Source organism: Zosterops lateralis, assembly GCF_965231275.1.
Source record: "Zosterops lateralis genome assembly, chromosome: 3".
Lineage (NCBI taxonomy): Eukaryota > Metazoa > Chordata > Aves > Passeriformes > Zosteropidae > Zosterops > Zosterops lateralis.
In genome coordinates this window covers 10,236,966-10,259,071 of record NC_139764.1, presented here as the reverse complement: position 1 = coordinate 10,259,071, position 22,106 = coordinate 10,236,966, and the positions used below count along the sequence as shown (strand labels likewise).

General features: G+C 39.2%; 1 protein-coding gene across 4 annotated transcripts in view; it reads right to left on the bottom strand.

Annotated features, from left to right (window-relative positions):
* The window catches only part of WDPCP (WD repeat containing planar cell polarity effector), a 148,557-nt gene that overhangs the window by 53,977 nt on the left and 72,474 nt on the right, over window positions 1–22,106 (bottom strand). For all 4 annotated transcript variants that reach the window (XM_083857883.1, XM_083857884.1, XM_083857885.1 and 1 more), the window contains 3 exons: window positions 19,954–20,563; window positions 15,504–15,692; window positions 12,873–12,996 (listed from right to left, as the gene is read on the bottom strand). In XM_083857883.1, the coding sequence (XP_083714009.1) occupies window positions 12,873–12,996; window positions 15,504–15,692; window positions 19,954–20,563 (923 nt within the window). The remainder of the gene's footprint in view (window positions 1–12,872; window positions 12,997–15,503; window positions 15,693–19,953; window positions 20,564–22,106) is intronic.

The following is a 22,106-nucleotide window of genomic DNA, read 5'->3' as shown; positions in this document are numbered from 1 at the left end:
GGAAGTCCACCCATAACTTTATAGATTGTTGGGCATAGAACTGAATGTCCTTCACATCAAAGGGTACCCTCTGGTTTGAAGCAAGAAAGCAAACAAGCAAGTCAAATTAAAAAATAGGAAGAGAGAGAAAGCTAATAAGGGGAGCCAGACAGTATGACTCTCTGTCCAGAGAAAGCCCTTGAGGCTCTAACTGGCTGTGAATCTTGAGGTCATTCCCAAACCAACCATAAAAAAAGTTAATAATCTTACCATGTGATTCCTATCTTCTAGGGTGATATTCTGCTCTAGGAAACCAATATGTATGAAATGGTTGGGGTGACTCTGCCTTTACACCCTTCTTCTCAGGACAGAATTTGGAGTCAGATTTTCAAGTGAACCAAATTAATTTTTGAATGAATAATAATAAGGGATCATTTAAACCTTTAAAATACATACTTAGCAAGAAATAGTTTAGATATATGAAATATTCTAGGAAAAAAAAAAAAAAAAGTGGGTCTAGGTATAAAGAAAGATATGTCATTTATTTGTTGAACTTTGCTCAAATCAATTATAAACCAGCACTACTGTAACACTCCGGAACTGCCTCATACCTACACTGAAGAAACATTTGTTTAAAGATCCTGATTCTATGAACATTTATGTCACACACTTCCCATGTGATGCTGGGCATTCAGGTTGGCTTGTGTTCCTGTAGGATGGGCCCCTGAAGAGTATGACTGCATCCCCTTCCTACTGTCAAGGAGAATTCTTTCATATCTGAAACTTTCCAGAACAGGTGCCATAAAAGTCTGGCTAACAGAAATTTATTACTATCATAAAATATTATTACATAAATTGAAACTATTACAATTTGTATCTTTTTAAACTAGACCCTGTCTTTTTGTGGAATCTGTACTTCCTTTCAACTTCCTACACTCCATATTTCCTTTTTCATACTCGTTTTTCTTCAGGAGAACACATTTTGTTGCCATAGCAGTATTTCCCTACCTTGCAATTTCATCACTCTGGCTTCCCTTCAGGTTTCTCTAAGCTGTAACCAGCACCCACCCAGCAAACAGAGGCTTCCCCCACCCCCAAACCTCTTCATTCCTCCAACCTCTCACTACTTAGTAACTTCTCAACAGCCTATCTTTATCTTTAAATACAGACACACTCCAACATACTCTTCCAAAGTACTCTGGGCTAAAAACAGGTGTTAATTAAAAATGCTGATAAGAGTCAGTGACACCTGTTGTTTCACATTTATTTTACTCAACCCTGTCTGTTAAATCCTAGCCTTTATTGCATTAATTCGCTTCTGCTTTTCTTCTTTTCCAGCTTTATCCCTCTCACTCTGGTGATCATGTAAACTTAACAGTATGTCTTGAAAGCTGGGTTTTATTGAGCAAACATATCAGCATGTCTACACACTAAAGACAGCTATATAACAGAGGCCCAGTATCATCACTGTGGTTAAGGATGAGTTGCTGCCTCTATAATAAATCCCCATTGTATACGTGTGATATCTCTGCAATTTCCAGCTGCAGCAGATGGAAATTTGGTATTAAAGTTAAGATGAACAGGCCCTTTTCCTCCTTGGCTTTCTATGAGGTACAGGGCCAATTCTCCCTCATGCCTGACATTGGATAAGATGTGCTTTTTTAGTGCTAAGACTTCTCAGAGAAAATACATTAGCTCCCTATTTTCTAAAGCTGGCTGCCTAAAGATAAATATCTACTTACAGAATCATGGTGCAGGGCCAAATTTTGAATCACTTGCTGAGTTATGGGTCCATTAGAGTATATTTACCTGTTCCATCTATGTTTGTCAATAGCCAAATGATTTCTTTATAATAAAATAATGCAGTGGTAATACTCATAAAACTCCCACATATAACAGTTCCATTGCAGCAAACACAGCCACAGAAGAGACAGACAAGATATTGCCTGGAAGTTTGTATGAATTTTGGCACATTTTTGAGAGAGCAAATGGAAAACCATTTGCTTCTTCTGCACAGCATCATGTCCAGAACATAAAACATAGGAACAGCCTTTTGCTGAGACTGAAGGTGCTCCTGACCTAATCCCTCACCATTAGCTAGGAGAGAATGTTAGAACAAGACAAGCAGATGCTGATAGTTCCCTGAGCAGTTTCCTAGTCTCCAACAGTTTCTGCTTTAGGGATTTGCTGAGCCAGAGGTGGTTTCCAGGCTGGTGTTCCTCAGTGAATTCCTCTTCTCTGAACCTTGCCTTTGAACTCACATACAATTTTATCATCCACAACATCCTGTGGCAAGGAGGCTCATATTTTAATTATACATAATGTGGAGAATCGCTATATTTTGAAGTGGCCATGTTAGCTTTGCTTGATGACCTCTATTTTTTGTATTAGAAGAAGCAGTGAGCAGTCATTTACTGTGCTCTTTCTCCCTAGCACTCACAATTTAATAGATCTCTATCTCTGCTGCCTCCTCTTTAGGTCGAGGAGTTCTAGTCTATTTAGCCTTTCCTTTCACTAAAGCTGTTTCATGCCTTTAATCATCCTGGCTACCCTTCCTAAACCTTTTTGAGTTCTACTATATCCTTTTACAGATTATGGGACTCCAAAACTACACACAAAATTTAGGTGAACTGAAGTTCACTGTTTTCTCATCTAGTCGTTTTCTAAGAATTCCTAGTTTGCAATGTGCTTTTTGTACTTCTGCTGAGCACTGAACTGAGTATTTTATAGCTGTAGATTTATAAGGCCAAATTCTTCTTCCAGAATAATGTTGAGCTCAGATTGCTTCAGGTTACACATGAAGACTGGAGTCACACACCACTGTGTACAAAGTGCTTCGCTTTGAATTTATTTACACTTAATTTTATCTTCAATTTTGACACTATGTCACTGCATCCTGTGAAGCCCTTTTGCTGTTCTTCACAGCAGGTCCTATCTTTACTAGTGTTAATAATTTAGTGTCATCAGCAAATGCTGGCAGCTCACTATCTGCTCCTTTGCCAGGTTACTTATAAGTATAGATCTGCTATAATTTCCATTGGTGACTTCCATGACAACTGACCATTTACTCTTTTCTTACCTTTTAATTAATTACTTATCTGTGAAAGGGAAGCTTTCCTCTAATCCTCTGTTTCTTTAAGACATATTGGTGAAAGACCTTCCAAAAAGGTCTTCAATGGTCAAACTTTCATCAGTAGCAGCTGGATAGCCATTACTCAAATGATTGCTGACATCAAAGAATTTGGAGTTTTGAGACATGACTTGCCTTTACAGAAATCCTGCTGATTCTCCCCCAATACGTTAGTTGTCTGTATGTTCACACATTTTAAAATATAGTTTCTGCTAATTTCACTGGTACAGAGGCTGGACTTACAGGACATAGTTCTCTAAGGTCTCTCCAGACTGTTTTGAAAACTGACTTCATATTTTCCATGTTCCTGTCCTCAGGTGCTAAGGTAATTCTAAATGCAAAGTTATATACCACAGTGTGTATTTCAGATATTTTATCCTTTACTAGCTTTAGAAATTCTGAATTAATTTTACCTAGTGCTGGTCATATATTACTATTTATCTATCTCTAGTTGATGCTTCAGAACTTACCTGTGTAAACCAAGAAACATCCCCACTCTCTCCTATCTTGGCCAACTGGTCAAAAAGAGATTTTTTAAGACATCTGCATGCCTGTCTGCTTTTTGTATCTTTTTGTAAACCTTTCTTGATATATATATATATTTAGTCCATTTGTCTCTCTCTCTCATTCTATTACAGAAACTATCTGAGCATCTAAGATCTTTCTGTTAACTGGCCAGTAATAATGTGATACAGGAGCTAGACATTTACAGTGCAAATCATTCCATTTATCTTCAAACAGCTTACCTTTACATGGCTAATTTAAGCTAATTAGGTAGGCTCCTTTTGTAGTTAATTGATAGGGATAGGCTCTGACATTTGACTCTTCACGCTTATCTGAGATATCTCCCTTCAATGGGATTACTCATCCTTTGGGTGCCCATGTCTTTATCCTAACTACAGAGGAAGCCCAGATGAGCATGTGGGACACATAAATTCTACATTATTAAGGCATGAGAGGTGCACCCCCAAGACTCTACATCCAGTTATTGGACAAATGAGTATTGCTGACCTTTTTCTGTATTTCCCTTTTGGTGTTCTTTCCTTTACAGGCTCTTGGGTTCTGAAGAACCATAAAAGGCAGATCTGCATTTGAGGAATGCCTAGGGCTGCCTATTCAGTTAGCTCTTCCTGCAGGGCACTGGATGGAAATGGGAGAAAAGTCAGCAAAAGGGCTGAGGGAGTGAGAGGAAACTCTGATCTGATGAGCTGAGAATGAGCTACTCACAACAGAATATTGCCAGATGGTCCACATACAGTAAATGGAACTGTAATGGTGGGGCTCAGGAAGAGTTTGAAGACAAATGGAGAAAAAGTGTCTTGGTAAAGAGATGAGACATGAATTGATCTGGAAAAACTTCAAAGAAAAAAACAAGTCTTAAACTTAGTTCTTGGTCAGGACCTCAAATTAGAGATTTCTGAGTGTGACTTTAAAATAAGATGCTATCAGTGACTGACTAGATGGAGTTGATGGAGAGGGAGAAACTGATGACCTGGGAAGGCTGAGGCTGACTTACAACATCTGCTCAAGGATGGAAGTATGTTGGTAAATTTTGAGGGTTTTGTCCCTGAATATGATACATTTGCATTGTTTCTGCACTCAGTGTATGCCCAAAGCCCTTAAGATTTCAGGGAAATTGCACAGCTGGTAGAGCAGGAAAAAGCCACCTTACGAGGGCAGATTATCAGTTACACAACACAACAGTGGTCTCTGTGTGGGCTCAGCTTCTGAAAGTAGCAATATCAAAGTCAGATTAACCAGCATGTGGGAATAGATTTGGCACAAACAACATCAGTCCAGTGCAGCTATTTTGTGTTCCTTTTTTCTCATGCAGTCCCACGGGTGGGGACATAGCAAAGAACTGGATGACTTGTGGCACTCTGGGTCACCAAAGTGCATCTGTTGCTGGCTGTGCAAAGTGGCTCCAGATTTTGGCAGCTCTGGGACTGCTCTGAGTGTGTGTAAGGGGCCATTCTTCCCATCCTCCAAGCAATGTCTCTCCTGTTAGGTTGAGCAACAAATCTTGCCCAAATCTATGACAGTGATTTGTCATGGTTTATATTTGTGGCATTTTGTTCTCAAGCAATTATGTCATGTAATTTGTTGTGTCCCCCCCACCCCAATATTTTGCTCATTATTTCTTATATTGTAATCACTGCTGGAGAATTAAATCCTGGAGTCATTCCTGTAGCATCAAAGTATCTGACTGAAATTGAAAACTATGTTGGAGCTGGTTTAAGAAAAGAAATCATTAACAACATAGGACTCAAGCAAAGACAGTCTAAACTTTTTATGAGATCTTTAGCCTCTTTAACTGCAAAAAATAACCTAGTTCCATTAAATAGATGCCTTTATTTCTTGTTTCTAAAACAGGTCAAGAAGCATGACCAGGGGAATCTTTTCATGTGTAGTTCCATCACAGCAATATAAATTCTCATTTATCAGTGCCGTGGTAATATGAAAACCTTTGGTTTTGATCGTTTTTCAAAAGATGACAAAAAATGACTCTTCAAAGTCCTCTCCAGAAGGTGCTACTTTAGTGAAAATGCTACTACTGAACTTACTCCCATAGAGATGAATTCTGTTCATGTGGCCACCATAGAGAACCTGACTGCCATCAATGATCATTTTATCTGAAGGCATAATTTAATGCCTAACAGGTTACCTTATGAATATAAAAGACATTCTTAGTCCTGAGCCATGTAATCATTAATGTTTATACATATTTTGTGACACACTATGTACCAATATAATTATAGATTCTACTTCTAGGGTGCTCTTAAAAAGGATCATAAAAGCTCTTTGCTCACTCTGTCTCTCAGTTCCATACAGCTGGCAGCTGATGGGATTGGGAACTATTCCTATGGAGCAGAGGCTTTTTTTTTCACCTTTGATTTAGGGTCCTATTTAGGATGGAAATACTCACAGTGAATATCTACTTTGGAGATTGCAGTGTAGTGATAGGGGAACCTGCTTACCAAGAGGGTAGTTAGTACTGCATTAGTGATGCACCTGCAGGGCAAAAGAGCTTTATTTTAGGTTTTCAAAGGCTGTCTTGGACTTAAGTGATAACTGTCTGTGTCCAGGCATCATGTCTTGTAGTATTGCAGTGCATTTCAAAACTCTTGAATAGTGAAGTGATTCATAAAGATCAGTGGTGGCTGGAAGCAGGTCTCCCCTGATGCTAATGACCACTTACCTTCTCATCTTCTTTAAGAGTGTTTATTTACAAAGGAGCCCTGTCAAGTGCTGTGTGCGAAGTCATATCACTTGATGAATGTTCTGCCCAATATGAAGATAATTTTTTTGCATTTACCCAGTAGCATCTTACATGGAACACAATGAAGAGTAAAACACTTCTGAAATTTCTAAAGGAGTGAAAATAGCAAAAGTGAAAACATGGTGGAGGTTCTCATTTTTGGATTCATACAAAAGAGAATCTTTCACGAATCCATCCAAAATTCTACCACTGAATGTGATCAGAGTTGCACTTCTCTTTTGAAAGATGAAAAAGCACTGCATTGTTATTTAGAACAAAGCTTTGCTTTGTAGGTAAACTTATTTGTACTATGAGGAAAAAACCAAATTACATTCTGTTAATGAAATTATCAGATTGAAAGGTGCAAGTGGTTTTGAATCTTAGTATTTTTCCATGTAGGAAAAAAAAAGGAAAAAAAAGAAAAAAAAGAAAAAAAAAAGAAAAAAAAAAGAAAAAAAAAAGAAAAAAAAAGAAAAAAAAAGAAAAAAAAAAAGAAAAATAATCCTTAAACTGGGCATCACAAACACAAAACCAGCATTACAAAGGAGGAAAGGACACAGCAGAACTGTGGCTGCATCTTAATTCTGCAACTCCTGCACTACATTTCAGAATTTACTTTCTAGCCCTGCTTCCTTCACCCAAAAAGAAAAAAAAAATGGAACACAAGAGAGCAGGCGTGTGTTTGTGCCCACGTGTCCATGTCAAACAAACAAGATAATTTCATGCATTAGAAAATATGACAAGTACAATTTACCAATGCTTGATCAGAGTGAGGCAAAGCCGTGAGTCAGTGATGCCGCAGCCAAGGAGTGGAAAACTGCTCCATCCCATTCCATGTTCAGGAGGTGCTGCAGCCACTCCCCCACCACACAAACACACACAGCAAAAAGGGTGGGAGCAGGGAGGTCACAGCTGCCCAAGGCTCCCCAATAAACCCACCTCTGCTCAACATTTTACATAATGATATAATGCCTTACATTATTATAAGCAGTGACATCATAATAAAATACCTGAGTGCTACTGAAGTGGCAAGGAACACCTAAGATAAATTTCTGTGCTTGTAATTCAGTTCCTGTATTTTTTAATTATAGATAAGGATTTAGAGTGAAAATAATTATTCGTTCCATAAATACTGTTGTAATGGATCCCTGGCATATAATTAAGAGGCCTTTAATTTTAATTTTGTATACTGAATGCTTGGGTTTGGACGTATTCCATATTTTACATCCAGGGCCTATACCTGCAAAGCTCTAAGCTTCTATTTTAGTGGGAGCTGAAGGTGATGTGTGGTTTGCAAATTTAAGAACTTAGCTTTTTTAATGATGGATACAAATAATATGCCTGAGTCCAATACACTGCAAAGAATTTTCCCTTCCTTCAAGTTGTGATCTGTTTCAATTGTGCTGTCAGTGTTCCTTTGCCCATCTCAGCTTGGATGGAGCATCTTCTTTCTAAAGTGCCCTCATGCCTAAAGAGGGAATCTGCCATCACAGCATTCAGCATTTTCTAGAAACTGACTTCATTGATGGTAGAAAAATAGATAGCCTATAATCTCCCTGATAATGTCAAAATGGATGTCCCCAGTTATTTGCAACTTAACATACAACCTTTTGGCCTACAGTAAAGAGTAAAATCCTTGGCACATGATTTTTACTAGGTTAGGATAGCCCTTCTGAAAAGGTAACTGTATTTCTCAGTTCTAGTAAATACAGACACTCACATCTATAAAAGTACAACAATAAATGGACTTTTTTGGCAGACACAGCAGGCAGGTCAAAGACTGTCTCAGCATGTAGAATGAATTAATATTTCTCTCCCGTGAGTTGGTCCTTCTGAAAAGGCTTAAGGCAGATTGGTGGGGTATTCAAAGGAAAGTTGGAGAGGGGGGTGAAAACTTTTGTTTATACGAACATTTCTCAGATTTAGATCTCGAAACATTTAAGGGTTTGAATGTTTTAATCTTGTATAAAAGACTCCACCCTACCCTGTCCATCCTGAGGTGTCTGGTCCCCTCTACAGCCCACCACACACACCTTAAGCTGCCTTTCCCCATTTGGCTCTGTGCTGCCACTCTGCCTTTCTTGCAGGACAGGGAACATTCCCACAACTGCCTTCAGACTTTTGTCCCCAGCACCTTGTCTTTTACTCATGCTCTTAACCCCATTTCCCTGACTCTTCCTACCAAAACTTCTGAGTTGTTCACCTTAGTTGCTTATCTTCTAGGTCTAACTTCAGTGAATCTGCTTCTTGCCCTTTCTGAAGCCCAAATGAACTGCAGAAGGCCCCACTCTATGCCAAGAAATACTTTTTGAATATCAGCCACAATTTTACTGCACGTTATTTAGAAAGCACTATGCTTCCTCTACACCTTGCTGTAGTAGGGTGTGAAATAACCACTTTGCTTTTGTCTCCTCACACTCGCAAGAGTGTAACAAATGCCCCCTAATGCTGCATCAAGTTTACAATCTCAGTTTACAGGAATTCTGCATCTAAGGCTTCTGGTTTGGTCATGCAGACACATCTGTTGTGATGAAAAAAACCACTCTGAAGACATACATTAGCTATTTGTAATTAGCCTGCAAGTATTCAGTGCTAAATGAAATGGGTAAAAAAGTAAATAAATCAAATAATAGAATCATAGAAACACCAAATATTCTGAGTTGGAAGGGACCCACAAGGATTATCAAAGTCCAGCTCCTGGCCCTGCACAGGTCAGCTCCAAAAATCACACCCTGTGCCTGCAAGCACTGTTCAAACACTGCTTGAGCTCTGTCAGGCTTGGTGCTGTGACCACTGCCCTGGGGAGCCTGTTTGAGTGCCCAACCACCCTCTGGATGAAAATCCTCTTCCTAATATCCAATCCTCTCCCAGCAGAGCTTCAGGCCTTTCCCTCGGGTCCTGACACTGTCACCAGAGTGAGGAGATCAGTGCCTGCTTCTCCTCTTCCCCTCATGAGAATCCTGACCACAATGAAGTCTTCCCTTGGTTTCCTCTTCTCCAGGCTGAACAAACCAAGTGACCTTTCTGTCTGCCAGGGTACTGCTTTCCATCAGCCCAGGTCCCTTTCCATGGCACTGCTGTGCAGCGTCTCATTCCCCAGTCTGTACATCCAGGCTTGCCCCATCCCAGGTGCAGAATTTGGCACTTGCCCTTGTTAAACTTCCTATGGTTGGTGATTGCCCAGTCCTCTCATTTGTTGAGGTCTCTCTGCAGCATCTCCCTGCCTTGGAAGGAGTCAACAGCTCCTCCCAGCTGTGTATTGTGTGTGAACTTGCTCAGTGTCCCTCCCAGTCCTGCATCCAAGTCCTTTATGGAGGAAGGATGGAGGATGGAGGGCTGAGGATGGAGCCCTGCAGAGACCCAGCAGTGACAGGTCCCCAGTCTGATGTCACCCCAATCACTGAAACCCTTTTTGCCCCAGCCCTGAGCTCACCCCTCACAGGATGTGTTTATCCAGCTGGGGATGGACATTTTGTCCAGAAGGATCAGACAGTATCAAAAGCTTTACTGAAATCCAGACAGGTAACATCAACTGGCTTCCCTTGATCAGCTGGGTGTAAATCAGGTTTGATAAGCAGGACTTGAAGCTGTGCTGGCTGTGACCAGTGGCTGTCTTGCCCTTCAGGTGCTTTTCAATACCTCCCTCAATAATCTTCTCCATAATTTACCAGTCACTGAAGTGAGTCTGACAGGCCTGCAGTTTCCAGGGTCATTCTTTTTGCCTTTCGTGAAAACTGGGACAATGTTTGCCACCTTCTGTGACCTCTCCAGACTCTCAAGACAATTCAAAAAAACCATGAAGACCGCCCTCACAAGGACATCAGCCACCTCTCGGAGTGTTCTCAGATGAATCCCATCAGGCCCCATGGACTCATGGGGGTCCAGCTGGAGCACTGGAATGGTCCTCAGGGCTCAGTTCAGCACACTGTGACCCCCTTACCCCATCACTGGTGTTGAAGACAGAGACAAAGAAAGCATTAAACAACTTTTCTTTATGGCTCTCTTTGTGAGGTGACAGGCTGATATTATTTCTGCACTGTTTTTTTATATTAATGTATTTTTAAACCCCCTGTTTTTTTGGTCTCCCACAGTTCTGGGCAGTTTCAGCTCCAGTTGAGCTTTGGCCACATGAATTTTCTCCCTGCAGTGTCAAACAGCATCTCTGTATTCCTTCCATATCACCTGATCTTGCTTTCCCTGACAAACAGGTAGTGGGAGGAACTCCTCATTTTCAGTGCCCTCATGGGCATAACATGGTGACCTGAGGAGGCAGGAGCATAATTCCTTTCTCACTTTTCCTACTGTTCTGAACCCACAGGAGTGCCTTGCCTTGCTAGTCTATCCCAGACAGATGTAAGAGCAGCAGCTGCAACTTTCATGTGCCTGAATTAGTAGGCACTGTGCCTCCCACTGATCCTCCTAGACATTGCATCATGCCTGGATGGCATTCACTCACCCAGAACCATGGTTTACCATTCCCCACCAAATCTGTAGTTCTCTCTGCTTAGCCTACATTTAAATCATTCCAGTCACTTAAGAAAACATCTAAAAGGAAATAAACACCAATTAAGGCACAGCCACTTTAATGCAATAATGATCAGCTCTGAACATCATTTCCTTGCTTTCTATCAGATAAATCTCCCCATATTCGAACATTTAATTTTGTACTTAGATTATGTCTTCTGAGATAAGCTTTAAGCAGTACCATCTGTTCTGCAGCAATCACATGATCCTATCACTTTGATTCGGTTGAGTACAAATCCCTTTGAAAATAGGAAAACAGCAAAATAACACATTTGCTCCAAAACCCACCACAACTGTAGATTGTTCAAGGGCTGCTTTACAGTGGGAAGTACAAGACATCAGGAGACTCTCGTGCACACCTCCCTCTGTGCCCCACGCTGTCCAGGCAGCATTCTGACACTGAAGGTTCTTGTTTTAGGAGGATTGAGTCAGTGTTTCAGCTGCAGCCTCAAGGGCTGGCAGCTTAGCCAAGGCCCCATGCCTCTGCATGCCTGCTAGCACTTGGAAGCAAATCCTGAGTCAGAGGGAATACACCTTTCTCTGGCAGATATAAGAGTAACTAGAGTTACACCTCTCAGCAATCTCTGAGGCATTTTTCCTGCATCTGTCCTCTGCAGGCAACTGGCTCACAGCCACAACAAGTTGGCCTCAACAGCATCTTCCCTGCTGGTTTCTAGGAGAAAGGCAATAACAGAGTTTGTACCCATTGTTGTGGCCATGTGTGTTAGGAAAACTCCAGTGAAAGACTGAAAAAGGGTAAAAAAGCATTTGCATTGTGCAAATATTGGATTATTTTTCAACAAGGAATGATTTCCCCACTGGAATGGACCTTTCAGCAGAAAAATGATCCTCTTAAGACTCAAAATGTAGAAGGCAATATAGAATACTTTTCTTCTAGATTTGGAAAGAAAGCACATTCTGTGCTATCAAACTTGCTTTGTCCATGCAGACAAATATATATACAATCTGGATGAATCACTCAAAAGGGTGCATATTAAGTCTTCTCACTCTATCCATCCACACTCCTTCTCAACAAGGTATTACAAACATTGTATCATTCAAAAGGTAATTTCTCCTTATTTTCATCCACTGGATAATTCTCAAAGGGAATGTCTCAGCTGTATTTGTGAACAGGCTAAACTGCTGCATGCCAATATTTACAATGGGCTGAAAAAAATTACAACAATAAACCAATGTACTAAAAATTCTTGCTGAATTTGCTATTATTTCTCTTGCAATATCACAGCAATTTCCCTGTGAAGACAAGGTGAGGAAGTTGGGGCCTACAGGGAAGCCAGAGAGGGACTCTGTCAGCAACTGTGGTGGATGGACAATTAGTAATGGCTACAAACTGAAAAAGAGGAAATTTAGGTTGGATGTATGGAAGAAATTCTTTACTGTGAGGGTGGTGAAGTACTGGCACAGGTTGCCCAGACAAGTTGTGAATGCCCTGTCTCTGGAAATGTTCAAGGCCAGGTTGGATCGGGCTTGGAACAACCTGGTCTGGGGTTCACTGGAACGTGAATTATATATGAGAATTTAAAAAGTGAGAATAACAAGATGTTCAGATTTCAGCGGTGCAAAGACAAAAATGTCTTTTGTGTTCTTTTGTGTTCTAGCATCTTTTTTAACTCAGTGTTTTCTCCAAGTTTGTAAGTTCTTTCTGTAACTAATCTGCAAGCAGTTGGTGAATATCAATCTCTCAGAATCATGTTTTGTTGTTTTTTTTTTTTTTTTCTATCAAGCTAAATGGGAAAGGGTGATTCATTTTAAGTGTATTGATGACAGAAGAGCTCTGAATAGCACTTTATCTGCATTACTCTGTTTGAAAAGAACAAAGTGCAAGTTAAACAAGCATTTACAATGAATGCATTTTTTTCAGGGGTGGTCCTTTTGGAAAATGCTAACCACATTAAAGTAGTTAGTTATTGAAATATGCAATTAATTTTGAGTTGATAAAAAGTTGTAACTGTCACTCACCTGAGCAGGTGGTGGAAGAACCTTCTTGCATATCTGCTGATGGGGTCCCTGTACTCCAGCACAGTTCTATCCAAGAGAGGCCTTGTTGGAGCATAAAAGGTTCCAAGGCTTGCCTCAAGCTGTGCTGTGGAATTCAAACACAGCGGCAATGAAACAAGTGAATTAGCTTCAATTACAACAGGTTGCTCATGTTTGCAGTCAGTCAAATTCCTCAAACGGTGATGAAATGTGATGTTGTTGTAGGACAGATGAAATTAAAATATGACAGATTGTACAAACACAAACGCGCATATAAACTTTGGCTTGGAGGCACAGCTGACAATGACTTTGAGCAACAAAAGCTATCAAAAGGATAAGGAAGTCTATAACACATCAAGTTCTCACCAGCAGCCTACAACTAAAAGTGACTCATGAGACTAATACAGTGTGAACAAGATTGTCCAGTAGAGATCAACTCTCAATTAGCTCAAATCGTCTTTGTCCTCTTAGGCAAACAACAAGGGAGTTCAGTATTTCAGGGATTATTGTGTTAGGTCAGCGGGTAACAGAACCCTCTTTGTGATGGCCTTGAGGTCTAAGGAACCTCCTTCAGCCCACAGTTCTTTAAAAATTTTAAATAAAAGGGTCTAGAAACCCTAAGGGTTTGACAGCACGTAGTGGTGGGAAACAGGATAACCTCCCTTGTAATCAATAAAATAAAGCCCTTTTGTTACACAAGTTCTCTCTTTTTAAATACTTTCTGACAGCTGTACTCCACAGCTCAAGCTCTTTGGCACTTTTTCTACACATCTTTAATACAAAATTATAAACAGTACAAGTAAACATACAGTATACTTATGTGTCCCACACGCTTAGTGGAAAGTAAATTAAATGATCAATAATATTTATGCTCCTTGATTTTGGATTGAGAGTTAACAATGTAGTACAAGGCCTTATAAGCAGAAAATGGAGAATTTGCTATATATGTATTTGCTCTATATTTATGCTGCTCCACAAGCAAAATATAACCTATTGTCTCATTAGGCAGACAGAATCTCATTGATTTGCCATTATTAATGTTTGTTTGAACTGGGCATTTCTGTATTTAGTGATAATGTTTCTTTACTTCCAAGTATAGTTACTTTTGATTTTATTAGGCTTGATAGCACTAAATGTGCTAATAGCACTGTGTTAGTTACACAGGCAAACTGTTAGTAAATTAGTTTTGTGTTATCTCCAATCTAGATAGTATGATAAGTTGAACTTTAAAGGTATTTTCTTTCAAAGCAGCAGTCAATTTAGATTAAAATAGAAAAAGAAGCCATACTCTCTTGCCATTGCTGTTTTCTTGACAGCATGTTTTGTACTTCTGAAATATTTCTACTGACATGGAATATGAGTAGCTACTAGCACAGTTATACATTCATTAAATAGCCCAGCTTGATGTTGAAGGCAGGATAAAGATCTCAAAGATAACTGCTTACCATCACTATAAATATAAGTTCCCACTGGGTTTTGTTAATAAAAAAGAAAACAAATTACCATGCCAAATTTGTTAGATTTAGATAGAAAAACTCCTGGATTGAATAAAATTCCTTCTGCTTTAAACAGTGTTAGGGAGCTGCATGGGGGAAACACACAGACATCTGTTTATAATGTACATATTTTTAGAAAAGTATCATAGCCAGCCCTTTTCACAGGTCCTTTTCAAAGCATGTTTTATTTAGAGTCTATATGTTGTGTTTGCAACACAGAGTTGTTGTTTGTTTTTTTTTTTAATCAGATCCCACAAAATGGGATAGCTGATGGCTTGGCAGCAGTGTAGGACACCTTGGAGTTTTTCTATCATCAAACACACCAGAATCCTAAGTATTCTCTCTTTCCACAAAAGATGCCTGGTCTCCAGCTGTCTGCCTGCTAGACTGGAGGATAACACCTTCGCTAAATCAAGGCACTTCAAATCTTGAAGTCTATTGAGTTTCAAGATAGACAGCAAATCAAGAGGAAGGCACCACACCAGGCTTCAGCAGAGACGGGGCTAAACCTAAAATTCATAATTTCTTCTGAGGGACCCCAGCCACTACTGCAGGGGGCTAGATTACAGTGAGGACAAATGCTATAATCCTAAAGGAGGCAGCAGAGGATAGTGTATTCAAGGCCTTTGGATCTTGTAATGAAAGAATGACCCTTTTGAAAGCACCTTTAAAACCAGACTAAAATATCTTGTCCCCATTGCACCAAAACACCCCTCCTTCAGTTGGTGCTGTCTCAGCATGAATATAACACGAATATTTCAATCCTGTATTAGGAACCTTTGTCTGTAACATAAGCTAAATTTATAGAATGTAATGAAATTATGGAGTATAATGCTAGCACTATATATATTAAGTAATGACTATAGCATATATATATATAAAATAATGTGCATTATATTATTGATACAAATGAAAATGTAGTCAAATGCATTGGTCCAGATTTTACTGAAATTACTTGTGTACAACGACACGTGATTATGAGGCACCACAATCTGGCTGACTATCTGGATTCTCACTACTGTCTTCTTTGTACAGTCAATAAATACACTGTCATAATCCACACACACATTACCAAGACACCACCAAAACCCCATTAGAAATACAAACAGTCTCTTACCTTCTCTGGCTGGTGTAAGCTTTTGTTTAAGGAGGTGGTTGCAAATGGCACTGAGGCAGATAAAGCACTGCTGACCCATCGTGTTCCAGTTCATGGTGCTCAGGACATTAATTGCCTCCTGTATCTCATCATAACGAATGTACTGGTGGATGATTTCCACAAGGCCCAGCTGCCCTCTTGTGAGCACACCTTTAACAAGAAATATTACCACCAGAGATAACGGGTTTATGCTTTGATACAGGATATGTAAACCAATAGCTGACTCCTTTTCAGCACAGTAAAAAATAATTGCCATAATTTAAAATTAAGTTGATGGGTTTCAGTATTAATTTTTTTATAAGACATAGCATCTTGCTATCTTGGTATACTTAGACTGAGGGTGCTGAGGGACATCAGACAAAAATCATCAATGAACTTCACACATGGACATTGAACGAATGCAGCCAAAAGTCACTGGTGATCACATAATGAAGTTTGGCTTAGACAAGGTAGAACAAGTTTATTTGAAGTTTATCACTGCTGTAAGGTAGGTAATAAATTCCCTTTCACAGCCTCTCCTTCCTGTAGGGAAATACTGCTGGACAACACTAAACCCCAGCATTTGTCTCACACAGATGTATTTTTGCACACAAGTGTAGAGCAGCTCCAACCTCAAAGCAACTCTTACTCAATTACTCTCCATATTGCAGCTGCTTTGGAACTTCCTTTTAGCCTGGCAATATTCTCTAAGTGGAGCATTTTTTCTGAGGGAATACCATGAAAGTTATCAATATCTTGACATTACAGACATTTGAATTACAGTTGCACATGAAACCAAGAACAAGCTTGCCACATAAATGTTCCCTGACTCATAGATCTCAGCTTCCAAACAGAAAAGGTGAGTAAAAAGCTGCAGGAAGTAATGTTATTTATTGTCTCTGAGTAACCAAATGATCATGGCCACACATGGCATTTTAGCAACTCCTGCTCACTTTGGGTCGCTCTGATAGAGTACTTTTTATCAGTACTCCTCCAAATATTACAAAGAGACCAGAATAAATTTACCGTTTCTCTCTCTTTAAATAAAAACATAGTTTTTAGTGGTTTTTTATAATTATTTTTAATTTTTTATTTTCTCAATTTATATTCTGATGTTTGTTGAAACAAAACACATGGGAAAAGTTCTGATGAGAAAGGGAACAAGCTGAATTTCAATACTAGTATTAAAACCATAAGACTGGCTGGGGAAAACAATATGTTTTATATATAACAGGTATATATTATATATGTTTTATATATAAATATATATATGAATATATGTTCTCTATATAAGAGGCCAGCTTTTCTCTGGTAACAGAGAAAAGCAAACTTGTTATATATAAAACATACCTCTCAAAACTTTCATAACTGTTGTGAATACTGTTTGTGATGTGAAAAAATGAAGTGAGGGAAAAAGGTGGAGGAAAACATTTGAATATAGCTTGAGGAGAAATAAACTGGTAAGAACTTGCATATACAGAACTGATGTTTTTGGGGAAAAACCTTACTAAATTTACATTTAGTAACAGAGAAGTACTTAATTTTTTTAGCATCATTAAAGAAATGTTTTCTATTGTATTTCACCTTATATTAGTATGTATTAAAGCTTATGGACGTTATGCTGGGTAACAGTCATATTTAACTTGTTAATCTTTAATAGTTATGGCAGACTTTCTTTTTCCTAAATGTTTAGTGTTTTTAAAGTATTACAGCATCTGGGCACTGCACATTAACCTCTCAGCGAAGATGAAAATACTTATTTTCATGTTAATTAAATACAATACTATATTTAAAATGTCTTTAGAGGCCAGCAATGCCGAACCACTGGTATTATCCAAGAGCTGGTTTGACATCAATGACAAGAAGTCATTTTTGGAAATGAGTTTGGCATTAGACACCAAAAATATTTGCCATTAGTGTTAAAGGGTTTGTTTAATATGACTTTTTCCTGAAATTAATCTGGATAGATAGCATAATGGAGATTGACAGAGCATGTCGAAAACCATAATGTAGCTGGAAGTTAAAAACATATTTGCCTATTCTCACTGACATAGTTTCTTAATAGACTTCTGTGGGAAACAATTCCAAGCCATGTGTTACTCATGGATTTTATTTCCATCCTGAATGCCTGTCTGGCTCTTGCTGTCACGAGCCCCTAAATTTTTGCTATAATTTATTATTGCATTTAATTAATTTATTTATTTGTTCTGCGTTATTTCTTAAATAGCAGAAACCTAAAAACTGCTGAGGCTGTGAAGAGGGACTTACTAATCAACACACCGTTGTTCCCTTTGCAAACAGTGTGGCAAACTGAGGAGATGGGGTGTAAAGCTGAACACCAGGATGAAACCAAGAGCAGCACAGTTTTGCATGCTGGACTACAAAGAGGGAGAGAAGGGAAGAAGGGAGAGAGCCTTTCTTCCTTCCTAGAAGAGATTTGACAGTAATTATACAGCATGAATTTTAAAATGTGATAACTTTCAGCTATAGAGGTCAACATCTTCCCATTTGGATGCTTGACTTCTCCTGGGTGGTGAGCTTCCAGGCAACCTGCTTGGGAAAAAGAGGTGACAGCCAACTCACTGCCTAATTGATTTAGGAACGGTGCCCAGGGAGACAGTCCAATTAAGTTTACAAGCTGGCAATTAGCAGGAAAGGCCTCTAAATCCCTGTACTGAGAGCCTGCTTGCCTTGGTAGGAACATAAATGTGCTAAAGATAGCAAGGGGAAAGCTGTGCTTTCTGGAAAGCTGTTGTGAGAAAATCTCACCAGGGAGGACTGAAGAAAAACAAGGTAGAGGTGGGCAGAGTGCCTCCTGCTCGACTCCATCCCACCAAATCAGGACAAAGATAATTTAGAGGTTTGTTTTGTTGTGTTGTTCGTTGTTTTTTTTTTAATGGCCAATGTGCACAAAACCATCAAATAGCTGTTATAATTAGTGTTCGGGAGTACTCTGTAACTATTAGACCTGTCATTGAACTCAATGCAGCTAATTATCTCAAAATAAATTATAACCTGTAAACAGTTTTTTTGAATAGTATTTTTGGATAACAGCAATAATCTGGATCAGCTCTTTTAAACCAACACAACTGTAAGTCAACCCACCATTTTTTTTTGTTACTAGCATCCTATTATATTAATTTACCTTTCTGGAGTGGCACACTTGGTTAAATTTTTTAAATTCAGTCTTTCAAAGTTTTTAGGTCTCTGGTAATTTTAGACAGTTTTTTTTTCCCCACTAAAGTACATGTGTGTCTCATTCAGTAAAGAAATAAAGCAGATTTTCAAATCTTACTATCACTTAGGTTGTTATTTTGAGTCTTTTGGTGTGTTGTTTGATATGGGTTGGGGTTTTTTTAAATAAAAAAGGCTTCTTCCTAATCTCAAGAGCTTTATACAAAAGAATCATTAAAAAATCCCATAAAGATCTACAGAAGTAATCCTGTTTTCTTGGACAGACAATGGGCAAAATGCTGAAATTTTCCAGGATGGCTGTCTGCCCTGCTGAAACACTGGCTTGGGAGCCAGAGGGTTTAAGCATGATTGTTTTTTTAGCTCTTACAATGGGCTTGCACCACTGTAACTTGCCTGACTTGAATGAAATGAATACACTCCTCACTGATGAGCCACTGCAGGGGTTTTATTCTTAGTTCAGCCACTGTGTAACTCTTGGAAAGCCCTTTAGCTTTTCTTTACTGCTTCTTGTTTTTCTGCTTGTAAAAGGAAGTTAGTTGTGGTTTTACTCTTTTAAAGTCACTTCATACCTTAAATGAGAAGTGCTATATAAATCCTAAAATTAGCATTGTTACTTCTTTCATTCACAACTCCTTGCAAATTAATTGAGAGGCCAAACTTCTCTGAAGGTTATGAAAATCATACTTCTTCTGTGGAAAGTCTTCAAAGGATAAAAAAAAAAAGGTGCAACTTCATGTACTGAAGACAGGAAGAACAGAATACTGGACAAATATACATCATACATGCACACACACAAAAAAAAAAAAGGTAAAGAATACAGCATTACTATTATATTACTAAATATAGCTTATTTTAACTTGTTAGGGTTATTACTACAGAATGAATACAATTCTTAAGATTATATAGTAGTATATAATCAGTAGTATTTAATCAGTAGTATATATTACATACTACTGATTAAATTAATTTCCCAGAGGAAAAATTATTGTGTCTTATTAAAGTAGTGAAGAACATTATGAGATGCTGATCAGACAGCAGATTGGGGTCCTATTCTATGAATAGGAAAAGGTATAAAGTTATTGTGAATATAAAAAACTCCCTGGGACCTTCAGATATCTTTGGAGCAATTTGCTTTTAAGGGTATGGTCTCATATACCTAAAATCAGTGTTAAAACCTTGTGGGATACAGATGTTCCTTTGACAGCTCAAGGTTCAACAGATGTGTTTAGTAACTTACCAAGTTTAAAGTGAAGCACTCCCAAGGGTCCTTTATCAAATCTAACCAACAAAAGATCGTGAATTTCCACGCTGTCAGGACTGGGAAATGCACCTGCAGGAGCAGCCCATTGGATCTGGATGAGGCTGGTGGGCACCTCACAGTGTTTACTGAATTGCAGGGTTGCCTCAGGCGAATAGTCCTGTGCCAAGAGCTGGATTTTAACTGGGGACAGTGCCGTGTCAAAAAGCTGCAGCTCCCCTTGAGAGCTGCCCACCACCAGCATGGCTCCGGAGGGGTGGTAGGTTATCACAGCAGGGAGCAGCTCTGCTTGGGCCAACAGAGTCACCTGCCTGTAGGCTTCATAGAGAACCACTGAGGAGTCCTCACAGCCCAGCACCAGCTTGTCTTCTGTCACATCCCTGCAGCAGCTGGTGGCCCTGGCTGGCAGGGGGATCCTGGTGACGGCGGCACACTGGATCCTGCTCCTGACACATTTGTAGACACAACTGTCGGCCATGGGCTCCTTGGCTGGAGACATTGAGTGTTCCACAGTCAGCACCTGCTGGGGCTGCAGGCAGCTGAACCTGGCATCCAGGGGCTCCCACTCCGTGCGGATGTAACTCAGCACCTGGCAAAAAATCCAAAGAATTTTGGTACTTGTTTGTAGCACTTTACCCTTAAAAACAGACTGTTGCCAATGCGCCTTCCTGCAGGTTGGTCACAAATAGTCACGTTCTGAATTGACTGATAGAACTGGGATTGTGGGTGTGGAGTTTGAATAGAAGTGTGTGATATCACAGGGTGGAAAACTTAGAGTTTAAGATGTTAGAATACAGTAATATATATAAAGCAAGATGGAGGTCTTAGAACATAGGCTAAGTCCTTCTTTTCCACCTTCTTCTTTATGAGTCTGAATAGTATTTTGTAATTGGATAGAAAAGTCCACATTGTGGGCCACAGGCGGTTAGTTATTGAGTTAAAAAATTAAAGTAATTTAGGTTATTGAGTTAAAGTAAAAATTATTTACATGTCATTTCTTATTTAGATAGTTTATCCTTAAAAGGCCTTGTAAAGAGAGAGATGCGGCTCCATTTTTACTTTGTTAGCTGGAAGTGCTGTAGAACTCACAGTTTGTGAGACTGTAATACAGATAAGAATTAATAATGTGGGTCAGTTGCATTCTCAAGATGGAGCCCTGAAATCTACTCTTTTAACCTTTAAAAGGTTAATTAATTTGATTAAAAAACCCTCTGCAATAGAGCTTGAGCCATATTTGTTTGTCTGGACATATGCAACAGGCTGGCATAACAGAAGATAAAAGAGGGGATGGTCCTAACAGTGATGGTAAGAGGAGAAAGACTGATGTAAAAGAATAACTAACTATTCACAAGTGGGCTGGAGTAAAAATCCCAAAATTCCTGGAAAAATCTGTAGTAAGTGACTCTGAGCATCAAGCATAGATTTTTATTATTTGCTTTGGGCCATGGTAACAGAAAATATTACATTGTAGTGGTAGAAGCAATGGCATGTTAAAACAGCACCCACTATACACTGCCAAATGAGTAGGTGGTAGATGTTCTTCAGTGTCATACAGTTTTAGATGCAGAAAAAACGAATTTGTGATAGCAGAAAAGTGGAGACTATTACAGGATACTTGAAAGTTAAATGAATGGGAGGAAGAACACAAAGGCAGAATGTGATAAAAAGACAGCAGCTGGCAAAGAGCAAGAATCTGTAGTGTGGAAACATGCGAACTACCCTGAAGAGGTGGAAGCAGCAGTGGAGACCAGTGAAGGTTCATGTTCTATGATGAATTGGTTTGAGCAAGAGGTATTGTACAGAATTTGAGCAGGGAAACCATGGGAGAAAAAACCAGCTGTAAATATGTCACAGATGAGTTTATGAAAAACTGTTTCATAAAAAATAGAGAGAAAACCTGTGGCTCTAGAAGAATGAGAGCAATGAAAGTAAGTCAGAAACTTGCTGGTGTTTGTTCACGCAGAAATAAAGAGTGAAAAGAAAATGTAAACTTGGGCCAAACCCTGCCCTCAGGTATACCCTGAGGTATCAGGTATACAGCAATCTCCACATTGGAAATTAAAGCTGCTGACCTGCCACAACTTTTGGAAGCCCCTTGGGTCCAGGTGGTATGAAAGCACAAAAAGCAGTAA